The sequence below is a fragment of the Zingiber officinale genome, chromosome 2A (assembly GCF_018446385.1).
Source record: "Zingiber officinale cultivar Zhangliang chromosome 2A, Zo_v1.1, whole genome shotgun sequence".
Classification (NCBI taxonomy): Eukaryota; Viridiplantae; Streptophyta; class Magnoliopsida; order Zingiberales; family Zingiberaceae; genus Zingiber; species Zingiber officinale.
The window spans coordinates 149,707,710-149,727,575 of NC_055988.1; the positions used below are offsets into that span (position 1 = coordinate 149,707,710).

The 19,866-nt window shown below is 39.5% G+C and overlaps 1 protein-coding gene and 1 pseudogene across 1 annotated transcript; both read left to right on the plus strand.

Annotated features, from left to right (window-relative positions):
• The first annotated feature begins 457 nt into the window (after positions 1-457).
• On the plus strand, positions 458-1,651 carry LOC122042641 (B-box zinc finger protein 20-like). The gene is made up of 3 exons (XM_042602869.1): positions 458-702; positions 784-1,125; positions 1,210-1,651. The coding sequence occupies exons 1-3, from the start codon at positions 526-528 to the stop codon at positions 1,483-1,485; spliced, it is 795 nt and encodes a 264-aa protein (XP_042458803.1). The 5' UTR covers positions 458-525; the 3' UTR covers positions 1,486-1,651.
• Positions 1,652-3,718: 2,067 nt separating this feature from the next.
• LOC122044114 lies at positions 3,719-18,203 on the plus strand (annotated as a pseudogene).
• Positions 18,204-19,866: the final 1,663 nt, after the last annotated feature.

Below are 19,866 nucleotides of genomic sequence, written 5' to 3' on the forward strand. Positions count from 1 at the left end.
TGCTTAAATTTCTCCCACAATTTGGGACGCCTATTCATATGATCACATTAGGTATAAAATAAAAACTCGTATTGTGTCACCCATGACCTAAGGACGCACCAATAACCATACTTTTTATCTCTAACCCCATTACACAAATCTAAAACACCACCAAATGAAATTTCATTTGCGCTAACACGACGCCAAATTTCACTTTGAAATATCTTTATCAATTCAATAGTAGCATTATTTAAACTTTCACATTAGAATCTAACACAATCATTAATCGATTTGATTTATTTTAATGAGCATTGAGAAATAAGAAACATGAGGAATTTGAAAAGTATAGAGGAGAAGAGATTATAAATATTTTTATAAAATAATTAGTGGAAGAGCAAAGTCTGATGCATCTTCCATTAAAAAACAAATCTTAAAATATTATTAATTATCAAAAAAAAAAAATCTTAAAAAATTCCAGCATGATTTCCAAAGCTCCGAGCTCCCATTCATATCGTCCTCGGCGTCGAAGACGGCGAAGGGAGCGCGATGAAGATACTCTGCGTCGTGTGCCTCAAAGAAGAAGCCTCGGTGTTCTGCTGCGCCGACGAGGCCGCGCTCTGCGACGCCTGCGACCAGCGGGTCCATCGCGCGAACAAGGTCGCCGGCAAGCACCGCCGCTTCTCCCTCTCCGCCCAATCCCACCCGCTCTGCGACATCTGCAAGGTCCGCCTCGGCCATTGAGAACGACGGAGAAAGGTTGGGTTTTGATTGACCCTCTGTTGGTTTCGGTTTTGGGAATTGCAGGAGAAGCGAGGGTTCTTGTTCTGCCAAGACGACCGGGCGATTCTTTGCCACGACTGCGACGCCTCCGTCCACGCTGTCAACCGTCTCACCATGAAACACAATAGGTTCCTCCTCGGCGGCGTCCGGCTCTCCGCCATGCCGATCTCCTCCCCCCTTCCCTCCGCCGGACCAGAGGCCAAGACGGCCGCGTCCGTGAGCAGAGAAAATAACACATCGGTCGCAGACGCTTCCACCAGCTGCAGCACCACCGGCATCCGCGCCACCAGCAGCATCTCGGAATACCTAACCAAGACGTGCCCGGGATGGCGAGTCGAGGACCTTCTCGTCGACGAGGAAGCAACGGTTCGAGGGTGCCCTTTCTCGATTGGCTAACCCTAAAAATTGCATCTTGTTTTTCACAGGGAGTACTGTTTTTTTATCGCGCAGGGGAACGGCTCGCTTCCATTTCCGGGGCCGGACGGCGGGGGGTTGTATCCGGCGGCAGACAAGTTCCCAGCGTTGGCACCGCAGGTGCCCCAGTTCCCTCCACCTTGTCTCCCCGCCGGCGCCTCCGTCGCCGGCACCGGACACTACCAGCCGGGTCAAGGGAGCAAGGTGGCAGCGCAAGAGCAGTGGAAGGAACAAAAGTTCACGGTGCCACAGATCTCCCCTGCTTCGGCTCTCACCAATAGACCAACATGGCCGGCCTTTTGGCTCACATAGTTTCTACTCTGTTAGTTTTTAGGGTTAAGGCTTGTGCCATGGAGATTGCTTGTTTTGGCTAGTGCCTTTGTGAAAGCTTCAAATTTCCAGACTCAATTAGTGTAAGAATGTATATGCTTTCCCCAACTTTCTTGTTGAAAGATGTGCGGTTTGGGAACACCAATCACAAACTTAGTTCAGACTAAGATGCTGATTCGGTCAAAAAAACACAAAAAAAGAGAGAAGACCACAGTTGCCATGACCCATGAGACCTGGGAACAGGAGTTGTGGTAATGCCCTGCAGTTGCGGTAGTCAAATTTCAAATAAGAAAAACTATAATTTCACAACGTTAAATAAATGAAAACAAATATCAAACAAAATTTATTGTTTTAATAAATTTGAGCTTGATTAAAGCCAGTGAAAGTGAGCTTCCAAAATACCTATGTAGCTTAGAGTTCTGTATGTAAAGTTAAGGCCGTCAATTTAGATTAGATGGGTCAATTTATATAGGTCTGTACATCTAAACAATTTAAGTGAGTCTATTTGAAATTTTATCAACTTATTTAAAGTAAAGTCTAGATGGATCGATTCACTTGGGCCCCCGACCCGCAACGTTAGCTCGCGGGTCAAGGAAACAAAATGCTCCTAAAGGTAAAACTAAAATAGAATATTTGTTGGCATACTATGGTACATAGTGATTAGGTTTTAACTCGTGTATATGCCTTATCAACCTATTTTATTACATTATTTTCTCTTTGTTGGGGGTTAGGGGTTTTGTCCTGTGGTCACCATCAATTCTTGATGTGCTTTGCTATATAATCATCATCCATTTTTAGCACACCAGAGTTGTATGTATTGTTGCCCTTCCTTTTTGTTGTCTAGTGGCTTCCCTACCAACTCAACCTCATTCAAATCCTAACCTTCTATAGATAGCAAGTTTTATTTCACAGGGAGATACATGAGCACATTACAAATTAGAGGTGAGGTTATTTTTTACAATACAAAGTACCTAATTGTCCTGTTAGTTCAAGTAAACAAAGGAACATGTGGAATATTTAAATGGTCCATCCGCTCGTTAATACAATGATACATTTGTCTACTTAGGACCAAGCAATCAAAAGATTGTTAATGGCAATATTTATTTTGTAGAAATAGTACATTGTTCAAATTTTTGGCAAACACTTTAGGAACTCAAAAAGTTTGGTCGAAACAGAACAGTATCACTTGAAGCAGATGCAAAACTAGAGGACAATGAACCATATTAAAGTATAGATAACTCTATGCAATCGAGTTTTATGAAGTAAAAGTTCTCCATGAGTAAAAGAATCGAAACAGTACTAACTCTGCTTCAATCTGCAGACGAACAGGGCAAGGGCTTGAAAAAACAGAGTAGTAACTCAGCTTCTTGATAAAAGAAGTCTTCAAAGAAGGGAAGAAAGAAAATTGGAAAATCGAAATCAAATCATTACCGTTATGCTTTCTCTCTGAAAAGTGAAAATTTGGTTGTTTATTTCAGTAATTGTCGAAACCAGATCGCTGATTCGCCGCACTCCCCGCTTCTCGTTTCCGCCTGGAACTGCAGCCGCTTCTTCGACCGTCCGTTGGGTGCGCTGTTCGAGGACCTTCCCAATCGCTGATGTAGTCCGGAAGGATCTCCGCCTCGTCGGAGACCCTAAGATCGGACAATGCAGGACAGAATTCGGCGGGATCCCATGGCCCGGGAGGCAAGTTCCGGGGTATGGGCACTTTGAAGTTGGGATTGCAGAATTTGACAGGAAGATCCGGAAGGGATTTCTTTGGCGGTGGCAAAAGGGGATCGGGGATTAGCTCCTTAGGAAGTAAAGATAACAGGATCGGGCTATCGGCGGCGGGGGTTTGCGATGATCTACGAGGCTGCGAAGGAGTAGGAATCTCCGGAAAGGATTCCTCTGGCCAATAAAGGAAATGCGGTATGAGCTCGTGAGGAAGGAAATCGAACGGTGGCTGGGGATCAGAAAAGGGGGTTTTCGATGAACGATGGGGCAGCGAAGGAGAAGGAATCTCCGGAAAGAATTGCTCCTGCTGCGAGGAAGGGTGAGGGCGAATGAGCTCGTGCGGAAGGAACGCGAATTCGGGCAGGCGATCTGCGACACTGGAGGTTTGCGATGATCGAATAGGCCACGAAGGAGCAGCGGGAATCGCCGGGCCTTCGACTTCGCTGCCGTGTCCGTCTCCGTCACCGTCGGCGTCTCCGGTGGCCATCGGTGAAGCTGAATGCCAGACGCCGCGGAGGAAGAGCGAGCGCGGCACGAATTTGAACTACTATGGGGGAATGCCGGGGTGGTCCCGCGGGTATTCGATGGGGTAAGTGTCAGTTGCCGTTGCTGGTACTCTGGTAGTTCATTCGACTTTGTACGGTTTTTTGCTTATTTTAGTATGTCGTGTCGTGGGAGGAAAAGACGAAAGAAGATAAAAAAAAAGGAAAGAAAATGGACAGGAAAAAGAAGATTCCTCCGCTTGTTTACTAGGACGAAAAAAGAAAAGAAGGAGCGAAAGAGTGAGAAAACTTTCTGTTATTTTTTCTCCATTTGGTTATTATTAAATTCATGAATAATGTCAATATAAATTTTTATATTTTATGGAGTAAACTGAAAAAACTTCCTTAGGTTAAGATAAGAGCAAACATAAAATATTCAAAGTTTCTCTACTCTAATTTACATATTTTAGGGTATCTAAATTCTCTACTCAGTCCCTTCTTAATCTCCTTGTCGTATTTTAATTTAGTTTAGTGAAGTTCCTCTAATCGTATCTAAATTCTTATCATTTAGTCCACTTGATCTTTAGCATCAAAGATCGCAGAGTTAAAATTTTCCCATACCTTAGTCATTTGATAGATCAATTATAAGTTGATCTTATAATTTATCATCCTTTCGTAATATGGATACGGATCTTTATATTACAAAAAATAACAAAGTTGGTACTAGTGGCAAAGGATAAGGGTTGATTTTCATGAAATTCATTCTCTTAATGATTAAATATCCTCGTATCTAAGACGTCACTTGATATTTAATTTATCTCTTTTCATTTCATTGTAGGACTAACAACGAACAAGACTCGAGGTCAACTAAATCATCTTTACTTCATTAACATCAATCACAATTAGATCTGACACAGTTAAATATGCTTCAACTATATGTAAATTATGATAAATATCATATACTCCTTACAATTTGATTATGAATGGGCTATTATATATTTAAATATAATATGTTGTGTATAGGAGAAGTAGTTGGGTTAAATTAAGAGGGATGAATAAATAAAATGTGATGAATGAAATAGATAGGTGGCTAATAAGAGTGTAATCAAATGGAGTTGAGCTAAGCTGGATAGTAAGAGGTTCAAGCTTGGTTTAATTAGTTTTTTTTTAAGCTCAAGTTTTGCTAGAGCACAATTTGAGTTTTAATTCCTTAGCTCGAATTCAGTTCATAATGAAATTAAATACTTCACGAACCGCTCGAGCTCGATTCAAAGATAAATTCTTTAAAAGTTAAACGAGTTTAATTCAATTCGTTAGTATATCATTTTTCATACTGTTAAACAAGCTCGAGTTCAAACTTGTTAGGCACATAATCAAGGTTGAGTTAACAATATTGTTAAAACTTTTAAATTTTAATTATTAAGATATTATTATGTTTATAATTCAGGTGAGATTTATATAATAAGATAAACGAGACTCTTAATAATTCGAAAGCTTCTAAACATGTTTGTGAGCTTATTAACTTAGGCTCAACTTGATAATATTTTTGAGCTCGAAATCATACTCGAGTTTTACTCATTAACTCAATCGAATGAATTCAAGTGAATTTATTTAGAATCGAGATTCGAATAGTTCGCGAACGACTTGACTCGTTTTACATTTTAGTTGCTACCGTATTTATAGAAAAAATCAAGTGATATTTCTTATATGCTTCTATTGTTAAAGTACAAGTTAGACTTGAATCGATCAAGTTATTAATATTTGTGTTGGCTTAAGCCTAAAATAGTTAACTTGGATATTTAATAACAAATGATTTAGAAAAATAATGAGGGCTAATATATTCATCCTACACCATTTTTGGGCTAATCTTGGCCGAGTCAACTTTTCATCCATTACTAACGATTCGATTGCGATTAGATTGGCTCGTTGAAGAATATTACTCTGTGCTGTAGTGCTGGCTGTCAAAAATAAATAGAACCCACATAGGGGGACCACTTCTTCTGGCAAATGGTCAGAGTGGTAATTTTGTGGGTAACACCGAGTCGAAGTAGGCACAGCCATCGATTCCAACGCGTCAAATGCGTGGTTCAATTCGACGGTCACGATTGGAAGTCGACTGTTACCCCTCGCCGTCATGACATCATCCTCTTTTAAAAATAATAAATAAATAAAACCATCCAATTTCTGCTCTTCAGTCCTCCTCCTTCTGGACTTTTGGTTGGTCGTCACTGATGTTGAGCTTCTAGATTTATCGCTACGTGTGTTTCCCGATTATTTTGGGATTCGCCCGCCTACAAACAAGCAAAGCAAGGCAGAGCTCAGAGACGGCGTACGATCGCAAACGAAGTAGATTCCGAGCATCGACGGTTTGGTGGCATGGCCACGGAGGAGCCGCAAGGTGTTCCAGCAGTGGGCGCCAAGTAGGAGATCCATTAGCAGGCAAAGGTCATCCAGTTCCTCAGACGAGCGACCCCGATCATCCTTCATAACGACAATGACCCTTGCCCTCTCCTTGCCATCTATGAGTTTTCAATTAGTGTAGCGTAGCTTCGATACATGTTGAAAAGTAAACTTAATTATAGATAGAATAGAATAAATGAGGTGGCAGTGGATAGAGATAGAATGGATGAGATGGTAATCATGATAGGAACAAGAGTTTCGTGGAAATAAAATAATAATATAAAAAAGTCATAATTATCGGAGATTGATGCTTATCCAATAAGTCTATAAATATGTACTTTTTTTCATGAATGAAACAAGTTGAGTTATTTGCTTTATTCTCCTCCTCTTCTACGTAGAGATTCTTCTCCTCTTCCATATTTTTCTTCTATAGTCCTTTTATTTCTTCTCCCATAATTCATTTTTCCAACAAAGTGGTATCAGAACCAAGTCGATGCTTCCTATCCCTCATCTTGCTGATTTGAAATATGATAATTAGAGTATCCAAATGAGTGCTTTAATGGAGACCGAAGGCTTATGGGATATTGTCGAAAGAGGCTATAAAGCGCCTCAAGAAGGAGTCGACCAAACAGAGGCACAGAGGACAACAATGGCGGAACAAAAGAGAAAACATAAGAAAGCTCTTTTCTTTATCTATAAAGCTCTTGATAAAGTTACTTTTGAGAAAGTAGTCGAAGCTACAACTTCCAAAAAAGGCATGGGAGATCCTACAAGTAGCATACAAAGGTGATGAAAAAGCAAAAAGTATTCGCCTTCAAATCCTAAGAGGGGAATTTAAATCATTGGAGATGAAAGAGTCCGAAAGTAAATCCTCCACCACCAAAGACAAGGAGTCTTTAAGAATTATATGAGGTGACAACTCCACTTAATCTCATTTGTCTTTATGCTAATGAAGAAATTGTATTTTTTGAAGAAGCTATTAAAAATAGCAAATGATAAAAAGTCATGGATGAAGAGATGAAGGCAATTGAGAAGAATGAAACTTGGCATCTTACTACTTTGCCCAATGGCCACAAACCCATTAGTGTGAAGTGGGTTTATAAAGTAAAGAAAAATACTCAAGGAGAAATAGAAAAGTACAAAGCACGACTTGTCGAAAAGGCTACAAACAAAAGATCGACATTGACTACGAAGAAGTGTTTGCTCCCATTGCCCGAATGGAGACTATAAGGTTGATAATCTCTTTAGCTGCTCAATTAAAGTGGTAAATATTTCAGCTTGATGTTAAATTGCCATTTCTTAATGGCTACTTAGAAGAAGAAGTCTATGTTGAACAACCGGCTGACTACATCAAGGGGGCAAGAAAGAAAGGTATTGAAGTTGAAGAAAACTCTCTATAGCTTGAAGTAAGCATTGAGAACATGGAATTCAAGAATTGATGCATACTTCAAAGAAAATGGCTTTATGCAATGCCCTTATGACCATGTTCTTTATGTAAGAACAAATAATGATAACATCTTATTAGTATCATTATATGTAGATGATCTAATCTTGATAGAAAGTTCACCTCAAATGATAAAATCTTTTAAGGAAGTTATGACAAAAGCATTTGATATGACCGATATGAGATTTATGTCCTACTTTCTCGGCTTGGAAGTGAAACAAGGAGTTGATGACATATTTATGACTCAAGAACAATATGCAAAGGAGGTCCTCAAGAGATTTAGAATGGATGATTGTAATCCAATTAACACACCGGTGGACTGCGGAACAAAGCTATCCAAGAGTGACGAAGGAAAGACGGTTGATCCCACACGTTTCAAAAGCTTGGTGGGAAGCTTGCGGTACCTAATTTGCACTCGACCGGATATATTATATGGAGTCGGTCTTGTTAGCAGGCTCATGGAGGAGCCTAAAGAGACTCATTGGAAGGCGGCCAAGCGAATCCTTCATTATGTCCGAGGTACTCTGAATCACGGATTATTTTATTCTCACTCTAACAATTCTCAACTTGTTGGATATTCGGATAGTGATTGGGGCGAACCTGTGATGACCGGAGAAGCACTTCCGATTTTGCATTCTTCATTGGAGATACGACATTTTTTTGGATGTCAAAAAAATAACCTATTATTACTCTTTCCAGTTGTGAAGCAGAGTACATTGTGGCATCCTCATGTGCTAGTCATGCTATATGACTAAGAAGCTTGTTAAAGGAGATAAAATTTGAACAAAATGAACCAACTCAAATTTGCATTGATAGCAAATCAACAATTGCATTGGGGAAGAATTCTGTATATCATCAAAGAAGTAAGCATATTGATGTTCACTTTCATTCTATTCGCGAACATGTGAAGAACAAAGATGTGGAGCTAGTCTATGTGAAGACTAAATATCAGGTTGTTGAGATCTTTACCAAACCATTGAAGTTTGAAGATTTCATCAAGATGCGAAATCTACTTGGAGTTACAAAATTAAGTTTAAGAAGGGGTGTTGAAAAGTAAGCTTAATTATAGATATAATAGAATAAATAAGGTGGCAGTGGATAGGGATAGAATGGATGAGGTGACAATCATGATAGAAACAAGAGTTTCGTGGAGATAAAATAATAATATAAAAAAGTCATGATTATCTGAGATTGATGCTTATCCAATAAGCCTATAAACATGTACTTTTTTTCATGAATGAAGCAAGTTAAGTTTTTTATTTTATTCTCCTCCTCTTCCACGTAGAGATTCTTCTCCTCTTTCACATTTTTCTTCTATAGTCATTTTATTTCTTCTCCCATAATTCCTTTTTCCAACAATATGAACATACAGTGTTCTAGGAGGGAGCAGTTTTTAGTTAATCGACTTAGCTTATGAATTCTTGTTGGTTTAACTTTTGGGATAGGTAATGTCTTGCTGCTTAGGAACAATCTCGACTTGAGCTTGGATGACTCGGAGGTCTCACTACATAAGCTACTCTCTCTTGTCGTGGAAAGGTTGATTGATTCCAACAACAATGTCTACGTCTGCCAGGTTGGAAAATAGGTCTTGATCCTGTATGAAGACTGCAGAGATGATTCATTGGTCACGATGGGATTGACTGTTAACCGGTAGAAGACCTTTTTTACTCCACGCAGAGGCTTCCTCTCGATCTTGCGCATACAGAGACAAGCCAACAAAACGTCAGCACCCCAAAACCAGGGAGAGTCCCTAGCAAATGTCCTCCAACACTCATGTCAGTACAAGTCCGGAAAGGTGAATGAAGAATAGTAGAAAACGTGCGCGAGAATAAGCTTTAGATGTTCAGAGAATGTACCTTGCCCATGGAAATGACTCCCCTTTTCTATATTACCTCTCATAACCTCCACAAACATGAGGTGGTAATATGTGTCAGAGGATGTTATGGAAAGGAAATTGCACAACTTGGCCAATATGCAATAATTTGTTGGACCCCGTGGGTGTTTTGATGTGATCAACCAAGTTGGTTAGGTCCTGCGTTTTGTCTGATCCCTGTGTCTGAGTGTGCAAGAGATTAGGAGCACAGGAAGTCGAGCGGAAGACGCAGCTAGCGAGAAGGACGACACGGGAAGGGAGTCGACGGGCTCGGTGCGTCCGAAGGACGAGAGAGCTGCGGAAGAGTACTCCGGTGGAGCGAGAAGAACGTGCGCGACGTTCGAGGGACGAGAAGCCGGACGGAAGCCTGCTCGAGGAAGGCCGGAAATTGGGTTCGGGTGAGCCCTATTTCGATTGGCCGGAATCACCCAAAAGACCGCAACTATGGAAGACGTCGGAAGACGAAGCAAAGAAGCAAAGGAGCTGAAAAGGCAGCTCAAGGCGCCTTCATCATGCTTGAAGGTGCCTTTAACTTGAAAGCGCCTTCAAGGCTTGTTTAAGGCGCCTTGAGTCTGGACAAATTGAACGTATGGCTTCGGATAGAGTTCTATCCAAACACTTGCTTGGAGGCGCCTTGGACCATTGTTGGAGGCGCCTTGGAGCTTCGGGATAGATTTTCCAGGGGCTATAAAAGGACCCCTAGATCTAGGAATTCATCATTGATTCAAGCTTTCAATTCCTAGCAACTTATGAGTTCATTAAGTGTGTGAAAAGGCTTCTCCGCCTACAGTGAAGGAGACTCTGCTAGTGCGATCTTCGATTGTCCTGGATTAACAACCTCCTTGGTTGTAACCAGGTTAAACCTCGGTCTCCCGTTTTATTTCTCTCTTTTTATATAGTTGCTAGTTATTTTTACTGCTGATTTTATTTTTGAGTTGAAATCCGAGGAGGGTATAGTTTATATTTTATTTCAGAAGCAATTCACCCCCCCTCTTGCCGGTCTCCGCTGCACCTACAATTGGTATCAGACCCAGATCGCCTCAGAAGGACTAACCGCCAACTGAAGCACTACGATCAAGACGATGGCTGGAGCGAACATCCATCCCTCGAAGTTCGACGAAGACTTCGCCACATGGAAGCGCAAAATGGAGGTATTTTTTAAAACAAATTTTGATATTCTTATTACAATGAAATATGATTTTACAGCGCCGAAAGACAAAGAAGAAAACACATGGAGCAAGAAGGAGCAAGCCGATTTCGTCACCAACGGAAAGGCAAAGTTCCACCTGCTCAGTGTGCTGCCACCACAAGAGGTAAGTCGAATCGGAAGCTACGACTCCGCGAAAGTTTTTTGGGAGAAATTCCTGGAGCTTCACGAAGGTACCTCCGAAGCAAAGCTGGCGCGACGCGACATCCTCCGGACCCAGTTGACGAACCTTCGGATGAACCAAGGCGAGAAGGTAGCGCAACTCCAAGCGAGGATCAAAGAGCTGATAACTCAACTCTCCAACCTTGGAGAAGAAGTAACGAATCGAGACTCAATTCGATACGCGCTCAACGCCTTCCCGAGAACTCCCTAGTGGGCCTCCTTAGTAGATGCTTACTACATCTCTAAGGATATCGAGGTAAGTACATTGGAACAATTGTTTTCAACCTTCGAACTTCACGAATCTCGACTTGTAGAAAATCTAGTAGAGAAGTCAAACCTCAACATTGCCCTACGAGCCGAGAAGGACGATCTTGACTCTGAAGCGACAATCGACGAAAACGAAGCTGCATTAGACGTTTTAATAAGTTTTTTAAATCTAACAAATTTAGATCGCAGTCAAGTAAACATCGTCAAAAGAGAAGGACAGTCCGTTGCTACAACTGCAACGAAGAAGGGCACATCAAGGAGGATTGCCCAAAATTGAAGAGCAAACAGAAGGATAAGGAAAGGAGCAAGAAGCCAGCTCGAACCAAACACAACCTAAAGGCCACGTGGGATGATTCGTCATCCTCCGAATCAGAAGTCGAAGAATTCTCGGGACTAGCACTGATGGCCAACCATCAGCTAGAAGAAACGTCCAGCTCAGAGATGAGCATCGATGAAGGGGGAGGAACGTCAGAAGAGGAAAGCTGCAATGAAGGGGGAGCATCACCGAGTCAGGTAAGTAAGGTACACAATCTAACCCCGACTCAGTTCTTTAAATTTATAAAAGCACTTTCTAAAGAGTTAGATAAATTTGAAAAGGAAAATGAAAATTTGAAATTAGAAAATACAAAATTTAAAAATGATATTGAAAAATTGAAAAATGATGCATGCTTAAAGAAGTTTCCAAATTCAAAAATTAGAATTTATGGTAGATTAAATTGGTACATTAGAAACCATCAGGGTCAACTTAGAAAAGTACCTAGAAACTATGTACCTCCTAAATTTTTGAATAACCCTGTAGGAAGGAACCTCTATTGGGTTCCAAAATCTGTGCTAAATTAAAAATTTTTATTAAAAGCTTTAAGAGAGAAAATTAAACATTGAAATTCTTTATGGAAGCTTTGTCTAAGGAAGTGGTTGTTGTTCTAATAACCAAGAAGGCCTAGTGTCTCGCCACGACCTGGAAGTTAAAATATTGAAAGAAAATGTTTAATTAACTTTCTGAAAAAGCATTAAAAACAAGAATTAGATAATGCTTTAAAAGTTTATCAAACATTTTTTTTTATTTTAGAAACTATTCTTGAAAATTCTAACTTAGAAATTTTTTTAGTTAAGAATTTTTTTTTTTGGAGAAATTCTAAATAACTTCATTTGACTTAGAAATTTGTTTTGGGAACATTCAAAAAGTTTACTTAGGATTTTTTTTTTGTGAAATTCTAAAAATTCATTTAAGCTTAGATTTTTTTTTAAAATTCAGTTTACACTTAGAAATTTTCTCTAAAAATTATTTGTTCTACCTTAATAATTTGCTTAATATTCTCTTATTGGTACCCCATATTTGCTGTGATCAAAGGGGGAGAGAAAGGTACAAGTTTAGGGGGAGTACGAAAATTAAATATTTTTTTTCTAAACTGTGTTGCAATTTTAATTATTGCAAATTTATGCTTAAATATGTTAGTTTAGTAATTTCCTTTAAAATTACTGTTTATGTCTATTTACCCTAACTTGAACTTGGGTTGATGCACATCAAAAAGGGGGAGATTGTTGGATCCCGTGGGTGTTTTGATGTGATCAACCAAGTTGGTTAGGTCCTGCGTTTTGTCTGATCCCTGTGTCTGAGTGTGCAGGAGCTTAGGAGCACAAGAAGTCGAGCGGAAGACGCAGCTAGCGAGAAGGACGGCACGGGAAGGGAGCCGACGGGCTCGGTGCGTCCGAAGGACGAGAGAGCTGCGGAAGAGTACTCCGGTGGAGCGAGAAGAACGTGCGCGACGTTCGAGGGACAAGAAGCCGGACGGAAGTCTGCTCGAGGAAGGCCGGAAATTGAGTTCGGGTGAGCCCTATTTCGATTGGCCGGAATCACCCAAAAGACCGCAACTACGGAAGACATCGAAAGACGAAGCAAAGAAGCAAAGGAGCTGAAAAGGCAGCTCAAGGCGCCTTTATCATGCTTGAAGGCGCCTTCAACTTGAAGGCGCCTTCAAGGCTTGTTTAAGGCGCCTTGAGTATGGTCAAATCGAACGTTTGGCTTCAGATAGAGTTCTATCCGAACACTTGCTTTGAGGCGCCTTGGACCATTGTTGGAGGCGACTTGGAGCTTCGGGATAGACTTTCCAGGGGCTATAAAAAGACCCCTGGACCTAGGAATTCATCATTGATTCAAGCTTTCAATTCCTAGCAACTTGTGAGTTCATTAAGTGTGTGAAAAGGCTTCTCCGCCTACAGTGAAGGAGACTCTACTAGTGCGATCTTCGATTGTCCTGGATTAACAACCTCCTTGGTTGTAACCAGGTTAAACCTCGGTCTCTCGTTTTATTTCTGTTTTTTTTATATAGTTGCTAGTTATTTTTACTGCTGATTTTATTTCTGAGTTGAAATCCGAGGAGGGTATAGTTTATTTTTGATTTCAGAAGCAATTCACCCCCCTCTTGCCGGCCTCCGCTGCACCTACATAATTGTCCAAGGAATCTTTTGCTTACTCACATATATACCTCTTTTGTCGTTTGTAGTTTATGCCCTTGTTGAGGTTGTTTGAGGGAATATGGTGTCATAAGTGGTCAGCTAATGGGAGACACGATAATCCTTGACGAAGGTTCTAGAAGAATATTCTTTGACACATGATTGTTATTCTGATAAGTTGTTAGGATGTTGTTTGCTGAGTATCTCTTGGTCGACCGCTTTTATATCTATCTCTACATTAAACTGCCCAGTCACATTCTATATAGTCTGCTCTGTTATATCTTATGCTGCGTATATCTCGGCCGGCCAGTAAGGCCGACCGCTTTTATCTCTGTCTCGACATTAAATTGCTCAGTTACGTTCTACATAATATTGAAGATCCGTTTGAAGAATGATACACTACCTTAGTTATATTAGAAATCTGTTTGAAAAATAATATGATAATCTGTGTGTCCTGGAACACCATTTGATAAACTGTGCTTGCTGGAAATTCGTCTGGGTAGCAATATGTGGCTAAGTGCCTCAAACCCGGCCGACCTTTTACCCGGTCGGGCACGCGCAGAAAGATTTGTGCGCCTCGAGTGCCTTAAGCCCGACCGACCTTTACTCTGGCCGGGCTTGCATAGAGAATTACTCTGGCCGGTTTTACATAGAGAGATTTGTGAACCTTAAGTGCCTTAAGCCCGGCCAGGCAAGCATAGAGATATTTGTGAGCCTGAAGGAGGTTGACTTTTACTCTGACCACACCTATGGCAGGTCGATTGAGAGATAGGTATAGGGCTAGATGAACTTAAACTCGACCAAGCGTGCTATCTTTTTAGTTCAAGAGTGAGGCATTGAACTCCTCCTGTTCGACTGGCGTAAAGGCCAGCCGGCCTTATTTCGAGTGACTTTTAACCCGTTCAGGCTTATGCTGAGAGCCTGGGTGAATGACGAAGCTAGATAGGGAATGTTCGCTTCCCTTGACTCTAACCACTATATCACCATGATTTTGACCACCATGTCATCTCCTGGGTCCACTAGTTACATCCTGTATAAGGTCTAGTATTGAAATCTTGTTACAGACTTCTGATTTGTTGATTCACTCTGTTTGCCCGTGCAGGACAAGGATAATGGGTATCTCAAAAATCAGCAGCAAAACATTTCTGATGCAATTGATCTATTGCCTAGGCTTGTGATCGGGATTGATGTGAATGTGCATTTTAGGAAGTGAGCTTATGTTGTTTCTTTTAAGTGTAATTATTTTCTTCACTCAAATTCATGACGTTGTGTATCTATATGCAGGATTAATGATTTTGCATTTACAAGGAAATGTGCTATACTTGATCTCCTTGAAATTGGTCTATATCATGGTTGGATTGTCGATCCTTAGGTCAACTTCTTATACTTCAAAGTCCTTGTTGTCATAGATTATAAGTTAAGTTAGCTTTTACTTTGCTAAGCACCTTGAATGATAGTACTTGCATAATAGTTCAACAATATTATTTCTTCTTATACAATATATGTATGATATGTTTTTTGTTGACTGTGTTCGTTAGGTATTCTTTATTTCCACATGCATAGAATGCTTCTATTTTTTAACTTCATTTTTGTGTTCATCCTACAATTTATTCTATATCATGAGTGAAATGTAATTTTGGGGCGAGAAGTGAGTCCACTTAGGAGTTGATTCGGATGTTAACTGAATGCAAGGGTTCTGTGAACAAAATATTTCTATTCAAGAATCAATTGATTGGAAGATAAGCAATCAACTGGAGACGAAGTTCGATTCAACTGTCGATTTAGTTAGTAGTCACTTAATGACTACATTTGTCCAAATAGTCAATTAGCGTCATTATATAAGAAAGGAGAGATTTTATTGAAAGCATCTCAAGCTTCTTATTTTAAGAGATATGCCCCAATATGTTTTGTGAAGGGACGGGTCTAGTGGAATCATTTGACAGTGACGCACCAGATGCATCATAAGTTGTGGATTAGAAGTGAGGTCTTCGAAGCACGTTATATCTTTGCCTCGGCGCATGCATTTCTTATATTTCTATTAATTGATATGATCGAACACACATGTACACCTTGTTTATCATTGTGTTGTATGGGAAAATCTTGATTAGATGAACCGACTATTCACCTTCTCCCCCTCTAGCCGGACTCAAACATTATCCAAATTAGGCCTTCCAATCCTGACACATCTTTCTGGGATTATGTAAAAGTTTTCTTTATGATGAGTATTCAATACTTGTGATGACAATGTTACTTTCACTCATTCACCAATGTTGCTTAAAATGTACACTGTTCCAGGACACTGACACTGCAGTGGCAATAGGCTTACAGTCTGACAATGCTCTTGCTACTTGCTAGTGAGCTTGTACAAGCCTTTGAAATGAAAAAAATTGAAGGAGATATTAAGGGTGAAGAGGAAGCAGATTACATTGATTTTGCTGCAGCTACAACAGCAACCCTGGGTGTTCCCTCACCTTCTCTTTCAAGAGGTAGATTATTTGAGGGTTAAAATTCCGCCACTATCAAGAAAAGAAGAGGGAAAGATGATATCGAGGAGGAAGAGGAGCTTATGAGAGTCTTGAATCTCTCAAAATCAGAAGTTTGAACTCCTGTTTGTGTTTCTATCTGTCCTGTGGTTCATGTTGATGATTCTTGTAATTTAGATGAAAACAAAAATGTTCACAGTTCTGAGCCAGGATCTAACACTGATTCTTTAGACATAGAAATTGGAGATGGATCTAGCATTATCTACCAGTCACAGGTCAATAATGATCTCAAAGATGATGTTTTAGCAGAAAATAACTCTCTGCCAGCTATTCCTGTAAGTTCTACAAGTGAAGCAGACTCCGATGGATCTGGACATTGTGAAAAATCTAGTCAATCAGACGAGAATACACAGACTGACACAACATCCAACCAGGTTCCAAATTTGCAGTTTTCTGATGATAGTAGCTCCAATAACCTTACAGCAGCTTCAGAAAATGGCCAGTCTCTCAAACAATCATTCCATGATGACCTCAGAGATTCAGTTCATGAAAATTCTACTCGTATATCCATTGCTACTGAAAGTGGAGGTTATGAGCTTTCAAATGTTTCTGGTTGCATAGCCTCAAGCCTCGAGGAGATTGAACGCATTTATGAAGAAGAAGATTGCATCATTAAATCTGGACCTGCAGCATGTGTTAATCCGGAGCCAGTTTATGAAGGTGAAATGGTTCTTGTTGTGCAAGCTGAGAAAATAGAAGCTACTGACCACACTGCAAATATAAAAGATAGTGTTGTTCACGAACAATGTAAGATAAGTACTTGTATTTGTTTATTGGAGGCTTAGTTTTAATATTTTGGTTTCTTTTGATTTTTCAATCTTGTCAAAGTTTCTGCAAAATAATACTTATTCTTGTTTCTAGGGTGTCTGATAACGAATTTTCTGTAACACAGTAGTTGCCAATTGACAATTTATGGGTGAAGTTTCATCATGCGATTGTTTTTTTATGTCCTTTTCCATGTTCCTGCCCTTCTTGTGTATTGTTTAAAATTTTCTTTTTCTTTCACAGCCTATTTTGTTTGCAAGAAGTTTTAAAGGAAGGGGAGCTCTGCATATTCTTCAGAAATAATCACTTCAGCACTATGTTTAAGGTACATCCAAGGGATGAAGTATTTGAGCAATTGACCTCTCATATGTCTCTTGCTTCAATGAGATACAGTAGATTATATTAATGCCTGTACAAACTAATGATGTATTACTTTGCTATCCTTAATAATACCTCCCAACTTATTATTTTGTGCAGTATAATGGTGAACTATATCTTTTAGCTACAGATCGGGGATATATGAACGACTTGGTTTGGGAGAAGTTGAATGAGGTATTTCTTCTTTCCTGGAATATATGACTCTTGTTATCATATTCTTTTGTAAATTATGATATTTGATTTTCTTAATAATGTTGTCACCTATGCTTTTGAATGTCTAGATTCTTTTTTGTTCATTCCATTTCATTTTTACAACAGTTCTATCTTAGTTTCTTCTGCTTGTATCCATCCATAAGGTCAACGGAGGCACCATCTTTATGACTGGAAACTTTGTGGAATTTAAGGCTGATGATCAGGTTCATCATTCATGGAATGAACTAAGTGCTATGACCAATACGGCTGTATGTATATCATCACTATATATTTAATTGAGAAAATTGTTTTCTCTGAGCATAATAATATCAATATGGAGTACCTGATTGTGAAAGGGAGCTTTGGCGCAACAATAAAATTGTTGTCATATGACCAAAAAGATCACGAGTTCGAATCTTAGAAACAACCTTTTGCAAAAAGTAGGGTAAGACTGTGTACAATGGATCTTTCCTCGAGACCCCACATGTCGGGAGCTTCGTGCACCAAGCTACCCTTTATGAAGTACCTGATTGTGATTTCTGTTATTGTGCAGGATTATCTAGCTGCACTTCGAAGTGCAGGTCATCCATCAGCTTTGAAGTACATATTCTCTACTACTACAAATTGGTTTCAGACATTCAGTAGCAAGGAACTTATTATGCTTAGGATTTTACTTGACCAGCATCATTAATTTTGAGTGGTTAAATTTAGTAGTTATATTTCAAGTTGGCAATAGCTCTTCAAGAAGAGGAGTTTGGGCAACAGCCACAGCAAAGACAGTAGCAACAGCAGCAGCAGCCGTCTATTCCAGGGCCACTCACAGCTCTTCACTGACCCCCAGGTATCCTTTATCTGATAAGTGACTCATTCTTGTGTTGGAGGTAAATTTTATATTTGAACATTGACATCTTACAAGGCAATTATTCTTTACTTCTTGCATAGGAAAGTACGAAATGCTTGAGTTTGCATTTCTAAAGAATTAGTTGCTATCTGAAGTAGTGGAGACATTCTCACCAAGAAAAAATGATATAGTGGATTTGTTAAAAAATGTAAGTGAACATCTTATAGCTATACCAAATAGAATCTCTTTAGTTGCCATCTACTACCCGCAAAGATGCATCATTCCTCCTTGCTCCTTTCTGGCTTTTTTCCAGTGCAACCAGCCAGTCCAGGCTGGTTTTTGTTTCTATAACTGCAAGTCCTATCCATCTAAGCTAATATTTCCAAATTGCTTTTCCTTCAATGTAATTTGGTCCCAACCATGAAGGCTTCCAATAGTCTCTATTCTGCTTGATGTAGTTTACTCATTTCAGTCGTATTGCCATAGTCGGACACATCTTTGTAAGTTGGAAGTGATTTATCTGTTCTCCGTTTTCTTATGAAACTCAAGTCATAACCTCCACATGAATTGGATGTTCTAAAACATTCGTGCCAGAACGAACTATCTCTGACTTGTAGTCGTCATTTTTTATAAGAACTGGAGCTTAATCTTTGCCTGCTTAAAATGAAAAGCAAACTGTCCTAGTACATGGATCTTCCCAGCATTTGCTCTTACTGAACTGTGTGATCAGCACAGTTTGATGAAAACCAGCGAGTTTTTACAAAGCCAAACTGAATCAGGATACAGGTCTGATTTTTTCCAATCCGACCAGCCATTCCATGTCGTTAGACTGCAGATTCTATCCTTTTGGGCTAACTTGCCAATGTGCATTTCTTTCCATTTAAGCTTGATTTAGTTACTCATTTCGGTTGTATTCCGTCTGCTCTGGATACCAACAAAATACTCCAATACAATTCTTCAGACGTATCATTAAAAATTTGATGTAAATAACATGATGGAAAAACAATACATACAATAAGTTTTAAGTCTGAATTATGAGTTCGTTGAATTCTGCAACCAGTTCTACTGTACCTTCAGTTCTGCAAGAACTTCCAACGTGCGGAAGGTTCTCGGCAACCATAGGAGGCAATTTAAGAGATAGTTTTGGTCTGTGTCACTATCTTTCTGTTAAATCATTTTAATTTCTTCTATTATTCTAAACTAGTTACAAGAGAATATTAACACGTTACTCTAACAAGCACATAAAATTATTTGCTAATCTAAGATAAAATTCTTCTTAACTTCAACTACGAAGAGTCAACAATTTGATATATATAATGGAATTAGAATTTTGTTTAACCTTAAATTGCTAAAAAAAATTCGTTCAATGAATAAGGATGATGAAAAATATAATGATCATGTTAAATATGATGAAGCCCCCACAGTTGGCATAGTCGATATCATATTGGTATGATGTTCTAATAAATTTTGAGATGAATTTTCAATTGTATTCCGATTAAATGTGATGAAAATAGAAACATCTTTGATGTGAATGATGTCATCTGACTCTTGCCCTAAAGCCAACTTGGGAGCAGTTCGAATCCTCTGTCCCCATTTTTATCTGTCCTAATATCTCACTGTCGATCGGACGGACAAGATC

Bases quoted from the DNA above. Each gene is read 5' to 3' on its own strand.
- LOC122042641 (XM_042602869.1), top strand. From the start codon at position 526: ATGAAGATACTCTGCGTCGTGTGCCTCAAAGAAGAAGCCTCGGTGTTC. The intron at 703-783 runs GTCCGCCTCGGC...TGGGAATTGCAG, and splicing joins CGCTCTGCGACATCTGCAAG to GAGAAGCGAGGGTTCTTGTT. The intron at 1,126-1,209 runs GTTCGAGGGTGC...TTTATCGCGCAG, and splicing joins TCGTCGACGAGGAAGCAACG to GGGAACGGCTCGCTTCCATT.